The sequence below is a fragment of the Anas platyrhynchos genome, chromosome 32 (genome assembly GCF_047663525.1).
Source record: "Anas platyrhynchos isolate ZD024472 breed Pekin duck chromosome 32, IASCAAS_PekinDuck_T2T, whole genome shotgun sequence".
In the NCBI taxonomy this organism is placed as follows: domain Eukaryota; kingdom Metazoa; phylum Chordata; class Aves; order Anseriformes; family Anatidae; genus Anas; species Anas platyrhynchos.
This window is the reverse complement of record NC_092619.1, coordinates 4,326,551-4,349,064: the sequence shown is the minus strand read 5'-3', so window position 1 is coordinate 4,349,064 and position 22,514 is coordinate 4,326,551. Positions and strand designations below refer to the sequence as shown.

General features: G+C 48.9%; 1 protein-coding gene across 1 annotated transcript; it reads right to left on the bottom strand.

Annotated features, from left to right (window-relative positions):
* Positions 1–7,270: 7,270 nt before the first annotated feature.
* Positions 7,271–8,254, bottom strand: LOC140000501 (olfactory receptor 6E1-like). Its single transcript, XM_072030401.1, has one exon. The coding sequence runs from the start codon at positions 8,252–8,254 to the stop codon at positions 7,271–7,273; it is 984 nt and encodes a 327-aa protein (XP_071886502.1).
* Between the last annotated feature and the right edge of the window lie 14,260 nt (positions 8,255–22,514).

The following is a 22,514-nucleotide window of genomic DNA, read 5'->3' as shown; positions in this document are numbered from 1 at the left end:
TTTCTGTTCATGATTGGAGGAGAGTATTGTCTTCTCACCCTCATGGCCTATGACCGCTATGTTGCCATCTGCAAGCCCCTGCACTATGGGAGCCTCCTGGGCAGCAGAGCTTGTGCCCAGATCGCAGCAGCTGCCTGGGGCAGTGGTTTTCTCTATGCCATGGTGGACACTGCCAGTACATTTTCCCTCCCCTTCTGCCAAGGCAATGCCCTGGACCAGTTCTTCTGTGAAATCCCCCAGATCCTCAAGCTCTCCTGCTCAGATGTCTACCTCAGGGCTTGTTCTGATTAGTCTCTCTTTAGTTTCAGCGTGTTTTATTTTTATTCTTTTCTCCTGAGTGCAGATCGTCAGGTCAGTGCTGAGGATACCATCCAAGCAGGGACAGCACAAAGCTTTTTCCACGTGCTTCCCTCACCTGGCTGTAGTCTCCATCTTTTCCAGCACTGCCATATTTGCCTACCTGAAGCCTCCTTCCATCTCCTCCCCATCCCTGAACCTGGTGGTGACAGTTCTGTACTCAGTGGTGCCTCCAGCAGTGAACCCCGTCATCTACAGCATTAGGAACCAGGAGCTCAAGGATGCACTGAAAAAGTTGAGTCAATCAGTAGTCTTTCAGCAGCAGTAAGCTGCTCATGTCTTTTCGCAAGGCATTTCCATTTCATCTCAGGAAACTGCTGGTCTTTGTGCTTTTTTTCTGTGATAATCTTGTTTTTCTTCCTTCACTCCACTTCTGCAGAGTGACTTAAACCCACTCTTTTTTACCCAGAGGCCCTTGTATTTGTATCTATTGTTAAGATATAGCTGGCTACCCCAGTCACATCTCTTTAATAAAAGGGTATTTCCTCAGTGCTGGTGCCTGGACCAGCTGGTTTTCAGTGCTGGTGCTGGTTCTTCTTCCAATGTTGTGGTCAGGAACAGGATGAAGAAATTGTTTTAGTATCAGGTGGAGGTCATTGCTCTATGAAATTGCTGTCAATTGCTCTATGTCCAGGAGGAGGCCAGTGAGGAGTAGTGTCCCTCAGGGCCTGTCTTGGGACCAGCACTGTTTCATATTATTATCAGTGACGTAGACAGTGGGATCAAGTGCACCCTCAGCAACTTTGCCAATGACACCAATCTGAGTGGTGCTGTTGATACTGGAAGCACTCAGTATCGTCTTTGCCTTAGTCTTCTTCAGGGTGGTGATCAGAAGAGCAGAGTCTGGCTGGAGGCCTGTGACTAGCTGTGTTCCCCAGGGGTCGGTGCTGGGTCTGGTCTTGTTCAACATCTTCATCGATGACCTTGATGAGGGAATAGTGTCTGCCCTCAGCAAGTATGCCAGTGAAACAAAGCTGGGAGGAGTGGCTGACACGCCAGAAGGCTGTGCTGCCATTCAGCAAGACATGGACTGGCTGGAGAGATGGGCAGGAAGAAACCAAATGAGATTTAATAAGAGCAAGTGTAGAGTCCTGCACCAGGGAAGGAACAACCCGAAGTATTAGTACAGGCTGGGGGATAATCTGCTGGAGAGGACCTCTGAGGAGAAGGACCTGGGGGTCCTGGTGGACGACAGGTTGACCATGAGCCTGCACTGTGCCCTTGTGGCCAAGAGGGCTAATGGGATCCTGGCGTGCATTAAAAAAAGCTCTAGGCCTGAATGATGTCAATTGATGTCAATTAATATCAATTAAAATGAAACAAAAAACTGAAAGGTTAAAATCTAAGAAAATGTGTCCATGCACTTTTCAGCTTCTATAATTCTTTGGGGGTTTGTTTTCTTTTGGTTTAATACAATAGTCATTGAGGAGAGTCTGAGTCTATTAGCATTTTGTTTGTTCATTTGTTTCTTTCTTGTTAAAGGTCAGTGTTTCCCAGAACTGGGGTTCTATGTAGAAGACAATTGTCTTCAGCTACAGGATCACAGACACCTGGGGAACTCCAAGCCTGCCAGCCTGACTTCAGTGCCAGGAAAGGTGAGGGAAGAGGCCATCTTGAAGGCAATCACGCAGCATATGCGGGACAACCAGGGGATCAGGCCCAGTCAACATGGGTTCATGAAAGGCATGAATCTGCCTGACCAACCTCATTTCCTACTATGAACGAGTGACCCACCTGGTGGATGAGGGAAAGGCTGTTGACATAGTTTATCTACACTTCAGTAAGGCCTTTAACACAGTCTCCCACAGCATTCTCCTGGAGAAGTTGGAAGCACAATGGCTTGGACAGGTACACTCTTTGCTGGGTTAAAAACTGGCTGGACAGATGGGCCCAGAGTGTGATGGTGAATGGAGTGAAATCCAGCTGGTGACCCGTCACCGGTGGTGTTCCCCAGGGGTCGGTGTTGGGGCCCATCTTCTGATATCTTTACTGATGATTTGGATGAAGGAATTGAGTGCACCCTCAGTAGGTTTGTAGATGACACCAAGTTGGGGAGAAGTGTCGATCTGCCAGAGAGTATGAAGGCCCCTCAGAATGACCTGGACAGGATGGATCAATGGGCAGAGGCCAATGGGATGAGGTTCAACTTGGCTAAGTGAATCCTCATGTAACACTACAGGCTTGTGGCAGAGTGTCTGGAAAGCTGTGCAAAGGAAAAAGATCTGGAGGTGTCCGTTGATGCTCACCTGACCATGAGCCAGCAGTCTGCCCAGGTGGCCAAGAAGGCCAAGGGCATCCTGCCTTGTGTCAGGAATAGTGCAACCAGCAGGACCAGGGAGGTGATCATCCCCCTGTACTCTGCTCCGCTGAGGCTGCACCTTGAGTACTGTGTTCCGTTTTGGGCCCCTCACTACAAGAAGGACATTGAGGCCCTGCAACATATCCAGAGAAGGGCTACAAAGCTGGTGAAGGGTCTGCAACACAATTCTAATGAGGAGCAGCTTAGGGAACTGGGGTTGTTTTGTCTGAAGAAGAGGAGGCTCAGGGGAGACCTAATTGCTCTCTCCAGCTACCAGAAGGAAGTTGTGGGGAGTTGGGGGTCAGCCTCTTCTTGCAGATAACTACTGATAGGATTAGAGGGAATGGCCTCAGGTTGCTCCAGGGAGGTTTAGTTTGGAAATTAGAAGACATTTCTTCTCAGAAAGAGTAGTCAGGCATTGGAATGGGTTGGCTAGGGAAGTGGTGGTGTCACTGTCCCTGGGGGGTTTTTAAGGAGAGGTTGGACCTGGCACTTAGGGACATGATTTAGTGGGTGACATTGGTAGTAGGGGCATGGTTGGACCAGATGACTTTGGAGGTCTCTCCCACCCTAATGATTCTATGATTCTATTTTGCCCAGTTGCTGTATGAGTTTCAGGGAGTTAGAAACTTGTCCAATCTCCCAATCTCCCAGAACTGTCATGAACTCCTTTACAGTATTTATCTTTCTATGGTCTGTTTTTCTAAGACTTTTCTTGTGCAGATAGCCCTAATGGAAAGTAGATCCTCTTAGATGCAGCATGGTCATGGCAGGCATTTCTTCTGCACTATGGGCCTGTGTCTTGGTTGTGGAGAAACTTTCGCAAGAGGTCCACCAACTCAAAGAGCATATACCTTCCTCCCTCTATGTGTATGAACCAGTACCTCAGCTGTTAGGAGTAAACATGCCTCTGCTCAAGAAAGGGGTATGGTGGGTCCACACAACACACCACTCTGTGGTTTTACCCACGTGACCATGAAGGAGACATGAGAAAATGGGATGGGAAATCTACCTCAACCCTAGAGGCATAGGTATATAAGTTACAAGGAAAAACAATTGCAAAAGGGGAGGGGGGGTGGGGGGGGTGGGAAGCAACCTTCCAGAAAAATTGCTGCTCCAATTTCCATGAATACTCCGACCAGAACTAGAGGTGCTCTGCCTCCAATCGAGTGGATGGACAACTGAGTTTATTGGACTGTCTGGGTTTGATGGCCTGACACATCAGACCCACGGAAGTACGAGGCTCTAGTGGACACCAGCGCACAGTGTACTGTAATGCCATCCAGCTACAAAGGAGCAGAACTCATTTTTATTTCTGGAGTGACAGGGGAATCCTGACAGTTAGCTCTATTGGAGGCTGAATAATCTGCCGTTAAAGATAACAAAAAATGTTTTTATAAATTTTTATAAATACATCAACACAAAAAGGAGGACTAAGGAGAGTCTCCATCCTTTACTGGATGAAGGGGGAAACTTAGTGACAAGAGAAGAGGAAAAGGCTGAGGTGCTCAATGCCTTCTTTGCCTCAGTCTTTAGTGGAAATACCGGTTGTCCTCTGGATACCCAGTACCCTGAGCTGGTGGAAGGGGATGGGGAGCAGGATGTGGCCCTCACCACCCACGAAGAACTGGTTGGTGACCTGCTATGGCACTTGGATGTGCACAAGTCGATGGGGCCGGATGGGATCCACCCAAGGGTACTGAGAGAACTGGCAGAGGAGCTGGCCAAGCCACTATCCATCATTTATCAGGAGTCCTGGCTATCGGGGGAGGTCCCAGTTGACTGGCGGCTAGCAAACATGACGCCCATCTACAAGAAGGGCCGGAGGGCAGACCCGGGGAACTACAGGCCTGTCAGTTTGACCTCAGTACCAGGGAAGCTCATGGAGCAGATCCTCTTGAGAGTCATCATGAGGCACTTGAAGGGCAAGCAGGCGATCAGGCCCAGTCAGCATGGGTTTATGAAAGGCAGATCCTGTTTTACAAACCTGATCTCCTTCTATGACAAAGTGACGCGCTGGGTGGATGAGGGAAAGGCTGTGGATGTGGTCTACCTTGACTTCAGCAAGGCATTTGACACCATCTCCCACAGCATTCTCCTCAAGAAACTGGCTGCTCTTGGCTTGGACTGGCACATGCTTCGTTGGGTTAGAAACTGGCTGGATAGCCGGGCCCAAAGAGTCGTGGTGAATGGAGTCAAGTCCAGTTGGAGGCCAGTCACTAGTAGCGTCCCCCAGGGCTCGGTGCTGGCGCCGGTCCTCTTTAATATCTTCATCAATGATCTGGACGAGGACATTGAGTGCACCCTCAGTAAGTTTGCAGATGACACCAAGTTAGGTGCGTGTATCGATCTGCTCGAGGGTAGGAAAGCTCTGCAGGAGGATCTGGATAGGCTGCACCGATGGGCTGAGGTCAACTGCATGAAGTTCAGCAAGGCCAAGTGCCGGGTCCTGCACCTGCGGCGCAATAATCCCAAGCAGAGCTACAGGCTGGGAGATGAGTGGTTGGAGAGCTGCCAGGCAGAGAAGGACCTGGGAGTGATGGTGGACAGTCGGCTGAATATGAGCCAGCAGTGTGCTCAGGTGGCCAGGAAGGCCAACGGCATCCTGGCTTGTATCAGAAACAGCGTGACCAGCAGGGCTAGGGAGGTGATCGTCCCCCTGTACTCGGTTCTGGTGAGGCCGCACCTCGAGTACTGTGTTCGGTTTTGGGTCCCTCGCTACAAGAAGGACATCGAGGTGCTTGAGTGGGTCCAGAGAAGGGCGACGAAGCTGGTGAGGGGCCCGGAGAACAAGTCCTATGAGGAGCGGCTGAGGGAGCTTGGGTTGTTCAGCCTGGAGAAAAGGAGGCTCAGGGGTGACCTTATCACTCTCTACAGATACCTTAAAGGAGGCTGTAGTGAGGTGGGGGTTGGCCTGTTCTCCCACGTGCCTGGTGGCAGGACGAGGGGGAATGGGCTTAAGTTGCGCCAGGGGAGGTTTAGGTTAGATGTTAGGAAGAACTTCTTTACTGAAAGGGTTGTTAGACACTGGAACAGGCTGCCCAGGGAGGTGGTGGAGTCACCATTCCTGGAAGTCTTTAAAAGACGTTTAGATGTAGAGCTTAGGGATATGGTTTAGTGGGAACTGTTCGTGTTAGGTCAGAGGTTGGACTCGATGATCTTGAGGTCTCTTCCAACCTAGAAATTCTGTGATTCTGTGATTCTGTGATTCTGAAGTGCAGCCTCTTTAAGACAGTGAGATTAAACAGCTCTTCGCCTTGCCCGGTCTCTTGGAGGACCCTTCTGTTGTGGGGTTGCTGAGGGTCAAAGAGCAGCAGATGCTGCTCACTACCCCAGTGGTGCACAGGGAGCAATATTGCACTAACTAAGACTCCATGATTAACATTCATGAGCTGGTTTATTGACTGGAGAGACAAGAAGGGATCAGCAAGCCTTGCTCACCCTTTAACAGTCCCATATGGCTAGTGTGAATTCTTGACAAAAGTGGAGACTAACAGTGGACTATAGTGGCCTGAATGAAATCATGCCACTACTGAGTGCTGAAGTGCTGGACGTGGTAGAACTCCAATATGAACTAGAATCAAAGCGAGATAAGAGGCATGCCACGACTGATATCACTAATGTGTTTTTGTCAATCCCTTTAGCAGCAGAGTGCAGTCCACAATGACACAGGACATGGGTGAATGCAGACAGGCACACTCAGCATTCATACAACTACAAACAGCAGCAGCAGCAGCATTCTCCTGATTGCCTCTCTGGCTGAGCAAGATGGAGGCCCATTAGTGGGAAATATAATGTGCTTGTGTGCGCAAATGCATGTTCATGTGCATGTGTGCAAGGTAGATCCCTCCAGCAGCTGGGATCAGACACAACCTGCCCAGGACAACTTCCTGGCTCCCAGTCTGCTCTGCTGAAGCCATTTGGACATATGAGCCCCCGTGAGCGCAGCCCCACTGTAGCTGCTTGCACACACCACCCCAATCTAACACACACTCACAAGGACACAGGCACACACACATTAAGTCCACACACTCCCATGTCTCCTGTTGCTGACTACAATGACACATGGGCCCTCTGATGCCCTGGTTCTAGTCCAGCTGCTGCACTTACCCCTATGTACAACCATCAGGTGACCTACAGCCCTTGGCAACAATCCCATTAGTCCAAATGTTGATGCGGAGAGCTGCTGCCAGTGATGCATCTGGATGGGTTTCTGCCTGGACAGTGGGGTGACAGCCCTCCCAAGGCAGTCCTGGAAGGAGCTGGGACAAGACCTTGGTTCCACAGGAGCCAGTGACTTGGATTCTCACCTGCCATTGTGCTTTGTGCTCTTCTGGGCTCATGGAGATGGGTCCTTGATGAGCTGAGGGCTCTCCTGTGATGGGCCTGGAAGCAGTCAGAGCAGGGCATGAACTGAATTACTCTTCCTGCCATCACTTCCTTGGCCCTTCATTTTGTGTCCAGATGTGCTTTTTATCACACAGCCTAACACAGTCCAGCAAGACCATAAACTTCTGGAGGCATCTGCATGTGGAGGTCACATACATACGGAGGTGGTATTACATAAGATATGACAGCAGAGAACTCAAATTGCTCTTCAGAAATACATCACGATTAGGGGAAAAGCTGTGCTGTTGCACGGGCCATGACTTCCTTCAGGGCCAGCATCACAGCCTTGTTTCTAAGACTGTAGATGAATGGGTTTAAGAATGGGTACAAGACAGTGTTCAGCAAAGCTACAATGCTGTTGGTCTCCAAAGAAACATGTCCTGAGGAGGGTGCGTAGAGAGCAATGCAGCTTCCATAGGCAATGGCCAAGGTGGTGAGATGGGAAGAGCATGTAGAAAAAGCTTTTCTCCTTGCAGAGGCTGCTGGCATTTGCAGAATACAGAATAAGATGCACGTGTAAGATGCCAGAGTTAGACACAAGGAAGACAGCACAATAAACAATATGAAAACAGATTCAGTTTTCCAAAGCAGGGTGACATCAGAGCAGGACAGTTGGAATAAGGGAGTGGAGTCACAAAAAAAATGCTGGATCTTGTTCGAACCACAGAAAGTGAGCTTGGAAAGCAGCACCAGGCGGTAACTCAAGAACATGAAGCCCATGACCCAAACAGCAACCACCAGCTGGATGCAGAGCCAGTGCTTCATGATGGCAGCATAGCGCAAAGGCTGGCAGATGGCAATGTAACGGTCAAAGGACATGACAACAAGGAGAACAAACTCTGAACCACCCAGGGCAAAATAGAAGGAGGCCTGGGCAAAGCATCTTCCTACTGAGATTGTTCTCCTGCCAAAGCTCAGAATTACCAACAGTTTGATGCTTGTGGAGGACGTAAACCAGATTTCCAGGAATGCCAGATTGCCAATGAAATAGTACATGGGGGTTTGCAGGCGGTTATCCACACACACCAGGAAAATGATGGCTGCATTCCCCATCACCGTTGTCAAGTACATGAGTAGAAGGACCAGGCAGAGAAATAGCTGTAGCCTTTGATCAAGCTCTGAGAAGCCTGTGAGGATGAACTCAGAAATGACAGTTCCATTGCCTACTCCCATGCCCAATTTCCATTCATCCTGTTTAGGCAGGAACATGGCAAAAGTACAAGTACAATAATTTCATTATCTGGACAGGAGGCTATCTCCTTCCTTCTCTCTTTCCTTGCTTGCAGGCTTTCTATACAACAGAGAGAGGGACTTTTGTGTTTCACATATCAAGATGAGTCAACAGGGAATTTCTTGTTTTCTTTCCACCTTTGTCCATCAGCCAGAAATGATTCTTTCTCAAGAACATAGGACTAATAGGGGGTTGTTAGCGATTGCACCCTGTTCCCAGGAAGGTCCTCATTTACTCAGAACAATTGCAAACATCCATTGTAGCAATGTTTCAAAAGGAAATCTCATCTTCTGCACAAATATTTTCTATTTTGTAGATGCTAAACCATAAATTCAAATAAGTATATTGAAAGTTATTCTCTCTCCTCTTCAGTACTTGCCTTTTTGGACTACCAGCAGCTGAGGATCCACTGGTTTATTTCAAGACAAAGAAATTTCAGGTCTCTCTTTTGTAATGCTGTGATTTCTTCTTTGTCATCTTCCCTTATTTCTTTAGGAAAGAAGAAAAATGTGGACCAAGTGTAGCTTGCCTTTTTTAGTACTGTAAATTAAGGTCAAAATTCATTATGGTCCCAGCAGGTCCGTAGAAACAGATCTATCACAATCTCATCTGACTTCATTCTTCACTGAAAAGCAAATATATCCAGAATTGCTCTTTGTTCTTACTATCAGACATTCTCAACTAAATTCCTTGCTTTTCTGAGAGGTGGAAAAATCTTGTCCTCTTCAAAAGCTTGAGGATAGTCCTTGTAGTACAAAGAGGAAGTGCCTAAAAAAAGCAAAGTGCCAAGTACTACTGTGTAGGCTTATATTTCAGTTGACTAAAAGTCACATCCTTCAGGTTGAGCTATTTAACTTACTCCCATCCCATCAATGCTGAGAGAGAAGAGCATCTGAAAGAGATCCCTCACCTTTATTTTGCATGACAGTTCTAGGCTGGGATGACCCAGACATGAGCACTTTCTCTTGTTTCAGTGATTGTTGGGGAAGCCTCAGGAGAACAAGTTCTCACAGGCACCAGTAGTGAAGAAGGTTAAACTCACTACTCAAGTCTCTGATGATTGTAGTAAATTACTCTCTTCTGTAAATCAAAGTACTCCTCGAACAGGAAAATAAACAAAACTAAAACAAAAACCACAAGAGAAACTTGTTCAGCAAAGACAGACATTTTCTCCTTCACCTTTCCCTGTGTGTTTAGAAATAGAAAGGATCAGAGCAAATGACTGCAAAAAGCGACCACCTCAAAACACGAGGGTGGGGGAGGAGATGATGGGTTTGAAGCAGTGAAGTAGTTTCTCCATGGGCTGTGTTGTCCCCTCAGGACCTGTCCCAGGGCAGAATGGGTGCACTTAGGCAGGAAAATGGGAAGCTCAGAAGTGGGGAGTTTTAAGGACTTTTAACATGGGGCTTGGGCTGGTCTTAGACCGCAAGTGCCCCGCCTTGCTCTTTGCAAAGAGGAATCTGTGCACTGGCTTCATCTGGAAAACTTGTTGAGATTAACCCATTAGCTGTAATAATTTTAGCAGAAGCTCAAGCCCAGTCACCAACAGCAATATGTTGTGGTTTAGCCCTGACAATCAGCTAAGCACTGAGGGGATCTGATCCAAGACTTTTTCCCATGCAATGAGGAAAAATAAGAATGGGAGGCAGTGACGGGAAACAAGTCTGGTCAGTCATGTTAATCATAAGATCACAAAAACATAGAAAGTTTTGGTTTCCAAGGCACTTTAAAGATCAACCAGTTCTAACTGCCCTGCCATAGTAAGGGGCACCTTCCACCAGACCAAGTTGCTCAAAGCCCCATTAAGCCTGGCCTTTAACACTTCCAGGGATGGGGCACCCACAGTTCCTCTGGTCAACCTGTTATGGTGCCTCATCACCCTGAAAAATCAATTTTCCTCTGAATATCCAATCTAAAACTACCCTCTTTTAGTTTAAAAGCTACCTATGTTCTGAATGGAAAAGCAGGACAGGGAGACCCAGTGTGCACAGCTGTTTGTGCTGCTGCTGCTAAGGACAAGAGATATGCATCCCAGTCTGTCTCAGGAGCCTCACACTGAAATGTAGGTGCACAGGGTTCACATCCAAGCCTGATACACGAACTCCTCATTCTGGTGGAGATGGTCAAGGAAGAGGAGCAGTCTTTTGCAAGCACCCAGCATCTGTCCAAGTACATGTCTTTTCTACCTCCTGCAGCTACTGAAATGGGGGACAGTTGCCTTAAAGGCCTATGTCATGCTTTTCTGATCCATGCAGAATTTTCAGATACCCAAAGGCATCAGAAATGGCCCCAGATACCAATGTCCAAGTTATTCCACCTCTTTTTATTCACAGACTCTCATCTGCATGATATCTCTTCTCCAGCTGGACCCCTCTCTTCACATCTAATTCCTTTTCCAAGGAGCCCCCAGTGGGCAGCATCACCTTAGTACTTTGGAAACTTGGTTGGTCATGTTGCATCTTGACTATTGCCCATGGTGGAGGTTAAGAGAATTTCCTTTCCTCTTCTTGTCTCACACCTGTCTTTCTCATCTGGAAGAAATCTCAGCTGATGAGCTACAAGCCTCAGGAAAAATTGTCTCTCTGTGAAACTCCAGAGAAATATCCTCATCAATCAAAGTGTTCATCAAGCAAGGATCTGTGTGGGTTGTGTTTGCTGGAAGTTGAGAAGCAGACAGTCCTGGAATTGTGATCTCTGGTGGGCTAAAGCAGCCCTGTGTTTCAGTTCTCTTCTGTGCTGATGGTGGTTTAGATGGGCACACACCAGACATCTGCATGTCAGCTGCGTGTCTCAGCTCCCAGCACATTGAATAGAGGTGGAGGGCAGGAAGGATCTGTTCAGATGCAGATCCCTGGTGACATTGGAGGTACCAGAGTGACATTTGAGTGACATTTGTGGTGTCAGATTTCTTTGGGTCATAAACAGAGGTGATATGAGGAAACTGCTACCAGCTGTAGCCCAATGGCAAAGAAGTAAAGGCAGGATCTATTCAACCTCTAAAGACTTTATTGTTCCCAAATCCATTTAGATATGAAATGTAGACGTGAAATATGCCAATATGTTTGGGAGATACGATATCTCCATTTAAGTTATTGGGAGGACATGCATTTTTGGAAATATCTATATAAATTTATATTTGCATAGAGGGAGTGTCCTCATCTTGTTGGGACATGTCCCAGACCTATGAAAAAAATCATGAGATCTTCTAGACAATCTACAAAATTCTAAAAATGAAGACTTCTTACACACCGAGAAGAACAACAACACAACATGTTTTTATTTATTTCACAGACTTACTGAATTGTTGAAGGGCCCTCCAGAGATCATCTATTCCAATGCCCCCACTCCAGCAGGCTCACCTAGAGCATGTTACACAGGATCACATCCAGGTGGATTTTGAATATCTCCAAAGAAGGAGACTCCACAGCCTCTTCAGGAAGTCTGTTCCAGTGCTCTCTCACCCAAACTGTAAAGAAGTTCTTCCTCATATGACAATGAAATCTCCTGTCATTCAATTTACACCCATTACCCCTTGTCCTATCACTCACCACCACTGAGAAGAGCTTGGCCCCATCCACTTTACATTGTCCCATCAAGTATTTCTAAAGGTTGATAAGATCCCTTCTCAATCTTCTCTTCTCTAGGCTAAAATGACCAAGCTTATTTAGACTTTCCTCACAGGACAGATGTTACAATACCTTAATCATCTTCGTGGTTCTACACTGGACCCTGTCTAGAAGTTCTATATTCCTCTTGTACTGGGGAGCCCAGAACTGGACACAATACTCCACTTGTGGCCTCAACAGGGTTGAGCAGATGGGGAGGATCACCTCCCACCTCCCTCGACCTGCTGTCCACACTCCTCTTGATGCAAGCTAGGACCTCATTGGCCTTCTTGGCCACAAGGGCACATTGCTGGCTCACGGTTAACTTCCCCACCACGACTCCCATGTCCCTCTCCACAAAGCTGCACTCCACCAGGTCAGCCCCCAACCTGTACTGGTGCCTGAGGTTGTTCCTCCCCAGGTGCAGGACCCAACACTAGCTCCTGTTGAACCTCAGTGAGGTTCCTCTGTGCCCAGCTCTCCAGCCTGTCCAGGTCCCTCTGAGTGGCCGCACAGGCCTCTGATGCGCCAGCCACTTTGACAAGCTTTGTATTGCCCACCAACTTGCTGAGGGTGCACACTCTGCCCTTTCATCTAGGTCACTAATTATTAAGTTGAATAGCACTTGACCCAGTACTGACCCCTGGAGGCACTGTTGAGCACAACACAGAGCTCTGCCGTTCAGCCAGTTCTCGATCCACCCCACTGTGCGCTCATGGATCCCACAATCCAAGAGCTTGCCCAGGAGGATGTTATGGAAAAGAGTGTCTAAAGTCTTGCTGAAGTCGAGGTAGACAACATCCACTACTCTCCCCTCATCCAGCCAGCCATTAGTCTCAATGTAGAAGGCTATAAGGTTGGTCAAACACAACTTCCCCTTGATGAATTCATGTTGACTGCTTCTGATCACCTTCTTTTCCTCCATGTGCTTATCCAAGACCTTTTGAAGATGACAGAGAGAGACTTAGCAATAATGTTTGACAGTTCCCTCAGCACCCTTGGTTGCATCCCATTGGGGCCCATAGATTTCTGGGTGTCCAACTTGCCTGAATAACCCTAACCCAATCCCCTTCAACTTGGGGAAAGTCTTCTACCCTCCAGGTTTTCCCTGTTGTTTCCAGGCTCAGTAGTGCTTGGGTTCCAGCCTTAGCAGTGAAGACCAAAGCAATGAAGACATTCAGTAACTCTGCCTTCTCTGTATCCACCATCACCAAGGTACCCACCTCCTTTAGCTGAGCACTCACATTTCCCTCAGTCTTCTTTTTGCTGCTGATGTATTTGAAGAATCCATTCTTGTTATCCCTGATGTCTGTCGTTAAATTTCATTCTAACTGGGCCTTGGCCTTCATCATTGCATCCCTGCATTCTCTGACAATGTTCCTAAATTCCACCCAAGTTGCCTGTGCCTTCTTCCACATCATGTACGCTTTCTTCTCCTGTTTAAGTTTTCCCAAGAGCTCCTTGACCATCCACACAGGTCTCCTGTCCCCCCTTGCTTTTCTTTCTTGTAAGGATGCACCAACCCTGAGCTTGGAGGAAGTGGTGCTTGAATATCAGCCAGCTCTCCTGGACCCCCTTTCCCTCTCAGGCCCCGGCCCAGGGGATTCTTCCAATTAGGTCCCTGAAGAGGTCAAAGTTAACTCTCTTGAAATCCAGGCTTGCAGTCCTTCTTTTGCCCTGATCCCTCCTCACAGGATCTTGAAATCCAACATCTCATAATCACTGCAGCCAAGACTGCCCTCAACCTTCATGCTTCCAATTAGACCATCTCTTTTTGTTAGCACCAGGTCCAACAGCACCCTTCTCCTTGTTGGCTTACTTTCTTCCTGCATCAAGAAGTTATCTGCAGTGGTCTGTAGCAACCACCTGGACCATTTGTTCTGAACTGTGTTGTCTCCCCAGCAAATATCTGGGTGGATAAAGTCCCCCATAAGAAGCAGGGCCTGGGAAAGTGAGGCAACTTGCAGCTGCTTGTAGAAGGCCTCATCCACTTCCTCTTCCTGATCTGGTAGCCTGTAATAAACACCCACCACACCATCACCCCAGTTGGCCTGCCCTTTAATCCTCACCCATAGGCTCTCGACTTGCACTTCATCCCCTCCTAGGCAGGGCTGCATAGATTAAGTTGCTCACTCACAAAAAGAGCAACTACACCATCTTACCTTCCTGGCCTGCCCTTATTAAAATCACAGAGCTGTCCATGGCCACATTCTGGTCATGGAAGATGTCCCGCAATCTCTCAGTCACTGCAGCGGGATCATAACCCTGCAACCGCACTGCACACACACCTCCAGTTCCCCTTATTTCCCATGCTGTGTGCACTTACACAGAAATATTTGAGTTGGGCTCCCAATGCATCTGCCTTTCTGGATGGAGCAACTTTAACTCGTCCATGTGGGCGTACAGTAGCTCTCCTGTTAAGCTCTGTTCTCTCTCTAGGCTCTGGGCATCTTTTGTCAGCTCTGATGTTCAGCTGGGGTGAGTGAGATGATATGTCATCCTTTACCTTATCCCCAGCATCCCAAATGATATCTCCCTCCTCCGTCGATACAAACTGGAGTCAAAGGCAGCCTACTGCTATGCCACGATTGATATCCCTAAAGCATTTTTCTCAATTCCTTTGCCAGCAGCATGCAGGACACAGTTTGCTTTAATTTGGAGTGGCGTCCACTTCACCTGGAATCAACTGCCCCAGGGATGGAAACACAGCCCTATCATTTGCCATGGACTGATTCAAACTGCCCTGGAGCAGGGGGAAGCTCCTGAACACCAGCAGTATGTTGATAGCACTCTAACAGCAGAAATCACACTTGTAAAATCTGTCTCTCCCATGTTCAGCAAGGAGCAGTCGGTGATGACTTCAGTCTGCTTCGAACACCACACCCCAGCAGAGATCCTGCTGCCTTCAGGAGCTGTCAGCCCTGAGGCCTTGGGAACACTTCAAGGGAGCCCAATGGCACAGTGCAAGTGGTGCCATGGTTTGGTGCGGTGCTGCTGAGCTGGGCCAAGCTCCTGGGCCCAAGGGGAGCTCCTGGCAAGCGGGCAGCACTGCAGAGAGACAGAGAGACTCCTGTGGTCTTCTGTAAGGCATGGGAGAGTCAGCTAAGCCCCCTTCTAGCCTCTGAACTGCAAACAAGGTATGAGTTGCTTGGTTTGACTCAGCTGAAACCTTTTCCTCAACAGGGGGAAGGCAGATAACTCCCTGTCCTTGCCTGGGTGTTCTGCCTAAAACCAGGGTATGGAAAAGTGATTCTTGGACATCATACCTCTTCTGAAATGAAGAAGGACAGTGCTCCCTCTCCACTGGAGGGAAGCAACATAAATGTTTACTTCAGTGTGTTTCCAAGTTGATTCCCCCAGAGGCCCAGGGACTTGTCAAGAGCTCCCTGTGCTGCGGAGAGACAGCTCTGCCCAGGAGCAGCTCCACTGCACAGTGCAGCAGGGCTGGGGACACTGTCTTCAGGGGACAAGGGAGGCTGAGAGAAGGGAGGGAGATGTTAAAGGCAGTGTGGAGGGGGGATGCTGAGAGCTCACTGTGAGAGAAATCTTCAGAGCCCTGAACAGGGTAAGTCTCTGGCTGCAGGGCAGCACAGCTGTTGTTCCTGGTGCCATCTCCAGATTTGATGGCAAATCCCACAGCCTATGGGAGCTTTAAGAAGGACTCTCAGAGTTTCTTTGTGTAAGAGGGGAGTGAAAACCTTCAGAGCAGGGATTACCTCCCTAAACTGTCAGAGGGGCAGGGCATGAGGGGTCCTTCTCACAGGGCTGGCTGCAGGCTATGCAGCCAGGGTGCAGGCAGGGGAGCCCAGGTCTGTGGTGCAGAGCAGGGTCCCTGCTGTGCCCCAGGGACTGTGTGCTGGGGCAGAGTCTCTGCCACCTTCCAGACTCAGCACTCAGCCTGCCCGGGGAACTGCCCAGGGTGCTGCGGGGAGAAGCTGTGGGTGGAAGGAACCCCCAAGGCAGGGCAGAACAGGTCAGGGTCCTGCTGGTGCCCAGAGGCTGCTGTCTGGAGCAGGCTGCTCAGAGCTCCACAGCACCCACAGGACATCTTCAGGGGAGATTCTTGAAAGGGAAGAACAATACCTGCCATACCTGAAGGAAAGGCACTCTCTGAGGTCTCTGCTTTCAACTTCCTGCTTTGGAGGGCAGTCAGGGGGATGACAATGCTGTTGTCAGGATTATAGAAGGGACTGAAATTCATAGAGCATTATACTGAAAGGGACCTTTAGGTCTGAGGAACCTCACAATTTCACTCCACACTCTTTAGCATACAGAGAACACCAACACAACCTTCCTTGTTTTTTGTGGGATTGTTGGAACTCCTTCTCAGCACTTGTAAAGAGGGAGATGCCTCTGGCCAGCGGATGCCTGAGATCCATTCCTGGTACTCTTTACCATGTACTGTTTGGCAGTACTAACCCTTGCTGAGTCTAAAGAGGATCTGCATGGTCTCTGTGGCACCCTTAGGTCGAGAGATGTAGAGCTCTAGGCAGGAGCAAGTCTTCTTCAGATGAAGATGCAGTGAGAATGCAGTCTTGGTGAGGAGGATTTCTATGAAATAAGGTTTAGTTTTTGCTCAGAAAAGTCTCTCTAACTTGTCACTGTCTATTCCTCCATGGACAGGCAACCATGCCCAGATGCAACAAATGTCCAACAACAGCTTCCCCACAGAGTTCCTCCTCCTGGCTTTCACAGACATGCGCGAGCTGCAGCTCCTTCACTTCGGGCTCTTCCTGGGCATCTACCTGGCTGCCCTCCTGAGCAACGGCCTCATCCTCACAGCCATAGCCTGCGACCACCACCTCCACACCCCCATGTACTCCTTCCTTCTCAACCTTGCCCTCCTTGACCTGGGCTGCATCTCTACCACTGCCCCCAAATCCATGGCCAACTCCCTCTGGGACACCAGGACCATCTCCTTACCGGGATGTGCTGCACAGGTCTTTATGTTTGCTGTTTTTATTCCAGCAGAGTTTTATCTTCTCACCATCATGGCCTATGACCGCTATGTTGCCATCTGCAAACCCCTGCACTACAGAACCATCATATGTGGTAAAACTTGTGTCAACATGATAGCAGCTGCCTGGGGTTGTGGCTTTCTCCATGCTGTGCTGCACACAGCCAATACATTTTCACTACCATTCTGCCAAGGCAATGTTGTGGACCAGTTCTTCTGTGAAATTCCCCAGATCCTCACGCTCTCCTGCTCAGATGCCTACCTCAGAGAAGTTGGGCTTATTGTTTTCACTGCATGTTCACTTTTAGTGTGTTTTCTTTTTATTCTTTACTCCTACATGCAGATCTTCAGGGTTGTGCTGAGGATATCCTCTGAGCCTGGACGGCACAAAGCCTTTTCCACTTGCCTTCCTCACCTTGTCATAGTCTCCCTGTACATCAGCACAGGCACATTTGCCTACTTGAGACCCCCATCCATGTCCTCCTCATCCCTGAATATTTTACTGGCAGTTCTGTACTCAGTGTTGACTCCAGCAGTGAACCCCCTCATCTACAGCATGAGGAATCAGATGCTGAAGGATGCTGTGTGGAAAGTGATGTCTGGGTGTTTTTCAGAAGCAATATAGTTACTGTCCTCTGCATATCACTGATAATGCGACTCATTACAGACCAAGACACAGTTTTCATTTTGTTTTCCTTTTATTTTTACTTTTACTTTGTTTTACTGATGATAAGGTAGTCCAGAGAGAAATACGATCATTATTTGTGTTCCACAGACAAAGCAGAGCTCTGCAACATGAGGCAATGGGAAAGGGGCTGGGAAAATTATTAATTATTCAACCAGTGAAATTTCATAGTCTGGAGGGAGTGAATCACCCCAAAACTTCTCCTGACATTGGAAATGAGTTGGACTTGATAATGCTTATGGGTCCCTTCCAGCTCAGGCTATTCAATGAATCTCTGACTCTGAAGAAGGCGGGCTATCTGTCCGCACCCTCCATGGCCAAAGAACCACTTGTGTGGGAGGCAGTCAGTGGAAGTGCCTCCCACCAGCTGGCTCTGCCTTCCCAGCCTGACCAGCACGGCCCTGCAGAGTGCCCCCACGGCCCTGTGCACCACAGCCACCTCGCTCTGCAGAGCAGAACTGCCAGCTGGGGGGCTGTGGGCAGCATGGGCAGGGGCTGCAGGAATGGTTGCTCAGGCCAGCCCAGAGGTGCTGGGCTGGGGCAATTCTGTGTGGAACATGGGGTGTCCTGGGAGAAGAGCAGGGCTCTGTGTGTGTGCAGTGGTGGTGCCTGAGGAACCCCAGGGCCAGCAGTGTGGTGCTGTGCTGTGCTGAGAAGTGGCACTGGCCTGGGGGACTGCAGGCTGTCTGTGAAGGTGGATCGGTAGGGTTTATTTCCTGCAGATTGCAGCAGCAGAGACACTGCCTGTGACCTCCCCTGCTTCATTTGCAGCTTTGGGGCCAGCCCAGCCTGGGCTGCTCTGCTGGGCTGGGTTGGGGAGAGTAGAGGCAGGTGTGGAGAGCTGGGGAGGGAGTGGGCTGGGCTGGCCTCCTGGAAGAGAGGGGGGAACCGCAGAGCAGTCTGGGCTGGGCCTTTGTTCACTGCATATGGATATGACCAATGCTAGTCATCATGACTTTCACAGCAACTCCTCGGAAGAGTTCTCAATATTTTTCTAAAATATATAGTCAGTTCTTGAATCACTTTCCTACAGACAGGTGGCCATTTCCTTCAGGATGCTCTGGACTTGCAAATGCTACATGGGGAAATGTGAGTCTGGATTTGTGCGAGGTCTTCTGAAGCAGGAACAGGTTGGCAGGCAGAGTACCCAAAGGATTGTGCAGGGCATCCCCTGCACCCACTGCTCCTGGGGGACCTGGGGAGAGGCCTCCTGAGCACAACAGCTCCTTGTAGCCCTGTGGATGCTGGCTGTGAGGTCACGTCTGTCCCAGCACCTGGCTGGCCAACAGCAAGGCGGCAGAGCCTCTGAGGTCACAAAGAACTTCAGAAAGCTGCCCCCAAGACGGTGACACGTATGGGAGGCCAAGGGAAATCTGGGAGAGTAAAGGTGCAAGACCTTGGTGAGAGAAGAGGGACTTGGCTAAGAGAAAGGAAAGATTTCAAAGAGGTGAGAGGGGTTCAGGTAAGGCTGATGCTTCTGCAACACTCACTGGCAAAGCATTCGTGTTAGGCCTTGGCAAAATTTCTAACCAGCAACCTGAAAACCTAGTGCTAACCTAGTACTAAATGCTATCCCTCACCCTGAAAGGAATCCACTGCTCTAAACCCCAACCTCATTTCCTACCTTGAAGTCAAACCCCAAACAAATTACTTTTTACCTTTAGTCTTAACATATTGCTCTTGCTAATCCCTAGTTCTTAATTCCTTGAATTATATTGCCAGATATCATCCCGTAACAAGGTACATAATAAAACCCTAACCAAAAATCTAGCTTATACCCTAAACACTGACTGTCTACCCAAAGAAGAACTCACAAGCCTCCCTTTAAGACCTTGCCCAGTTCCTAAACTTGGAAGGTAAAATACAATCCCTAAACTCTAAACTGAACAACCAAACCTCAAATCCGTCATTCCTGCACTCTTATGATGTAAATGAAGGGATTTGGCCCCATGAGGCTGGGCAGGGCTTGAGACATTCTTCAGCAATCACTTGGTCTTGGAGGAGGCAGGGAAGGTGACATGGGTCTGGTCAGGTCACAGGAATCAATGAAGAGATGGGTGGGGATGCTCTGCTGAGGTCAGCTGTGCCTCAGGACATCAGGAGGCAGCAGGAGGCCCATGGGTGTGCAGGTGGGTGTCGGGGCACTTCTGCCTGAGGACCTGATGTGCCACCTTCAGGCTGATGGCTGGTGTGAACATGTGTCATTTTAGCTGTGCAAAATAAATTGAGAAAGCAGTTCTTGGATCACTTTTCTACAGATTTTCTTCAGGATGCCCTGGAGTTGATAAAGGCTACATGAGGAAAAATTACTCTGGACATGTGGGAGGCCTTCTGCAGTATGAGCTAATTGGCAGGAAGAATACCCGAGAGATTGTGCAGGGCATCCCCTGCACCCACTGCTCCTGGGGGACCTGGGAAGAGGCTTCCTGAGTACAACAGCTCCTTTTGTCCCTTTGGATGCTGGCTGTGAGGTCACTTGTGTCCCAGCACCTGGCTGGCCAACAGCAGGGAGGCAGAGCCTCTGAGGTCATAAAGGCCCTCAGAAAGCTGACCCCAACAGGGTGACACATTTGGTGAGGCCAGGGGAAAGCTGGGAGAATAACAGTGGGGGATTTTGGGGGTAGAAGAGGGGGTTGGCTAAGAGAAAGGAAGGATTAGGAGGCCAGTAGCCTTAAAACCTACAGCTACACTAAATCCTGCTCTGGAAGGAACTCATTGCTCTAATCCCCATCCTCAAATCCTACCTTGAAGTCAAACCCCAGGTATGTTACCTGTTAACATTAGTCTTAACATTCACTAATGCCTAGCCTTTAATCATTAGCATTAGATTGCCAGCCTTAACACCAGCCCTCACCCAGTAAAACACCATAAAAACAAATAAACAAACAAAAACCTAACCAAAAATCTAGCCCTTACACTAAACTCTGGCTGGCTCCCCAAAGCAGAACACGAAAACCTCCCTCTAAGACTCTGTCCTATCTCTAAACATGAAAAGCAAAAAGAACTCCTAAACCTCAAATCCGTCATTCCTGCATGCTTATCACAAAACTGAAGGGGCTTGACCCCATGAGGCTAAGATGGGTTTGAGAGGTCCTGCAGCAGTCACTTGGTCTTGGAAGAGACAAGGGAGGTGACCTGGATCTGGTCAGGTCATCGGGCTCAAGGAGGAGATGGGTGGGGATGTTTTGCTGAGGTCAGCTGTGCCTCAGGCTCTCAGAAGGCAGCAGGAGGCCCATGGCTGTGCAGGTGGGTTTCAGGGCACTTCTGCCTGAGGAGCTGACAGGCCGCCTTCAGGCACACAGCTGGTGTGTATGAGTGTGTCATTTTAGAAGTACAGAATGAACTGATAATGCACCAACATGAAGTGGTGTGGGACAGCATAGGACAGCCAGATACGGAGATGGACAAGGGCACTGGCAAGGCAAGCATTAGCCAAGAAAAAAAAAAAGTCTTTTCCCCTTGGCTATGGCAGGTCTCTCTGCCACCTGGGCCTAGGAGGAAACATGTTGTCCTCTTAGCAGTTGTGGCTCGTCCCCTCTTTGCACCTTCTGAGTGAGGCCAGGAGGTGTCACACCACTGTCTTTTACTTGGCACTGCATACCCCACATACCACTGACCGAGGAAGTGCCTGGAGCCACACATGAAGGACAGGAACTCTCTGCCCAGAGCTGCAAGCAAGGCTTGCAGAGGTTCTCTGCTCCCTTCAACCTCCAACAAGGCAAGGCCTCTCTGTCTCAGAAAAGCTGAGGCTTTCTATGTCCCAGCTCCAGCTGTGCTCCTCTGGATGTATCTCAAGTCTTCTTCTCTCCTTGCCTTACATCTTCTTGGATTGAGACAGGGACATCCACTGCGTTCATCCAGACCCTTCATCCCTGAAGGATCAGGCTTTCCACCTCAGCCCTTCTTTCCCACTACAAAGCTTTTACCCAGTATACTTTGTCTGGCTGGACCCCATGCATTTGGAGTTCATTTGGATGGAGTTCACTTACTGTGAACTAGCCAGTGTAATGCTGAATCTCGTTGTTAGCAACAAGGATTGGCTTGTGGGGAATGTGAAGTTTAAAGGCAGCCTTGGCTGCAGTGACCATGAACTGGTGGCATTCAGGATGTTTAGGGCAGCAAGGAGGACACACAGTAAGCTCATCACCCTGGATATCAGGAGAGCAGATTTTGTCCTCTTCGGGGATCTGCTTTGTAGAGTACCATGGGAGAAGGACCTGAAGGGAAGAGGTGTCCAGGAAAGCTGGTTAATCTTCAAGGATCACCTCCTCCAAGCTCAGGAGCAATGCATCCCAGCACAAAGGAAGTCAGGCAAAAAGGCCAGGAGGCCACATGGCTGAATAAGGAGATGCTGGCCAAGGGGGTTCTTCACAGAGAGGGTGGTTGCACACTGGAACAGGCTCCCCAGGGAAGTGGTCGCTGCACCGAGCCTGTCTGAATTTAAGAAGAAATTGGACTGTGCACTTAGTCACATGGTCTGAACTTTTGGGTAGACCTGTGCGGTGTCAAGAGTTGGACTTGATGATCCTTAAGGGTCCCTCCCAACTCAGGATATTCTATGATAAAAACAAAAAACAAAGGAAGCCTACAAAAGATGGAAGCAAGGACAGGTAACCTGGGAGGAATACACAGACACTATCGGAGCAGCCAGGGATCAAGTCAGCAAAGCTAAGGCCATGGTAAGCTTCAATCTGGACAGGAAGGTCAAGGGCAACAAGAAGGGCTTCTCTAAGTACAACAGTGATAAAAGGAAGACAGCAGAAAACATGGACTCTCTCCTGAAGGAAACAGGAGACATGGTTACCCAGGATATACAGAAGGCTGAGGTACTCGATTTCTTTGCCTCAGTCTTCATTGGCAAGAGCTCTAGCCACACTGCCCAAGTCCCACATGACAAATGCAGGGACTGGGAGAATGTTGAAATGTCTACTGTGGAAGATTAGGTGCAAGACCATCTAAGGCATCTGAAGGAACACAAGTCTATGGAACCA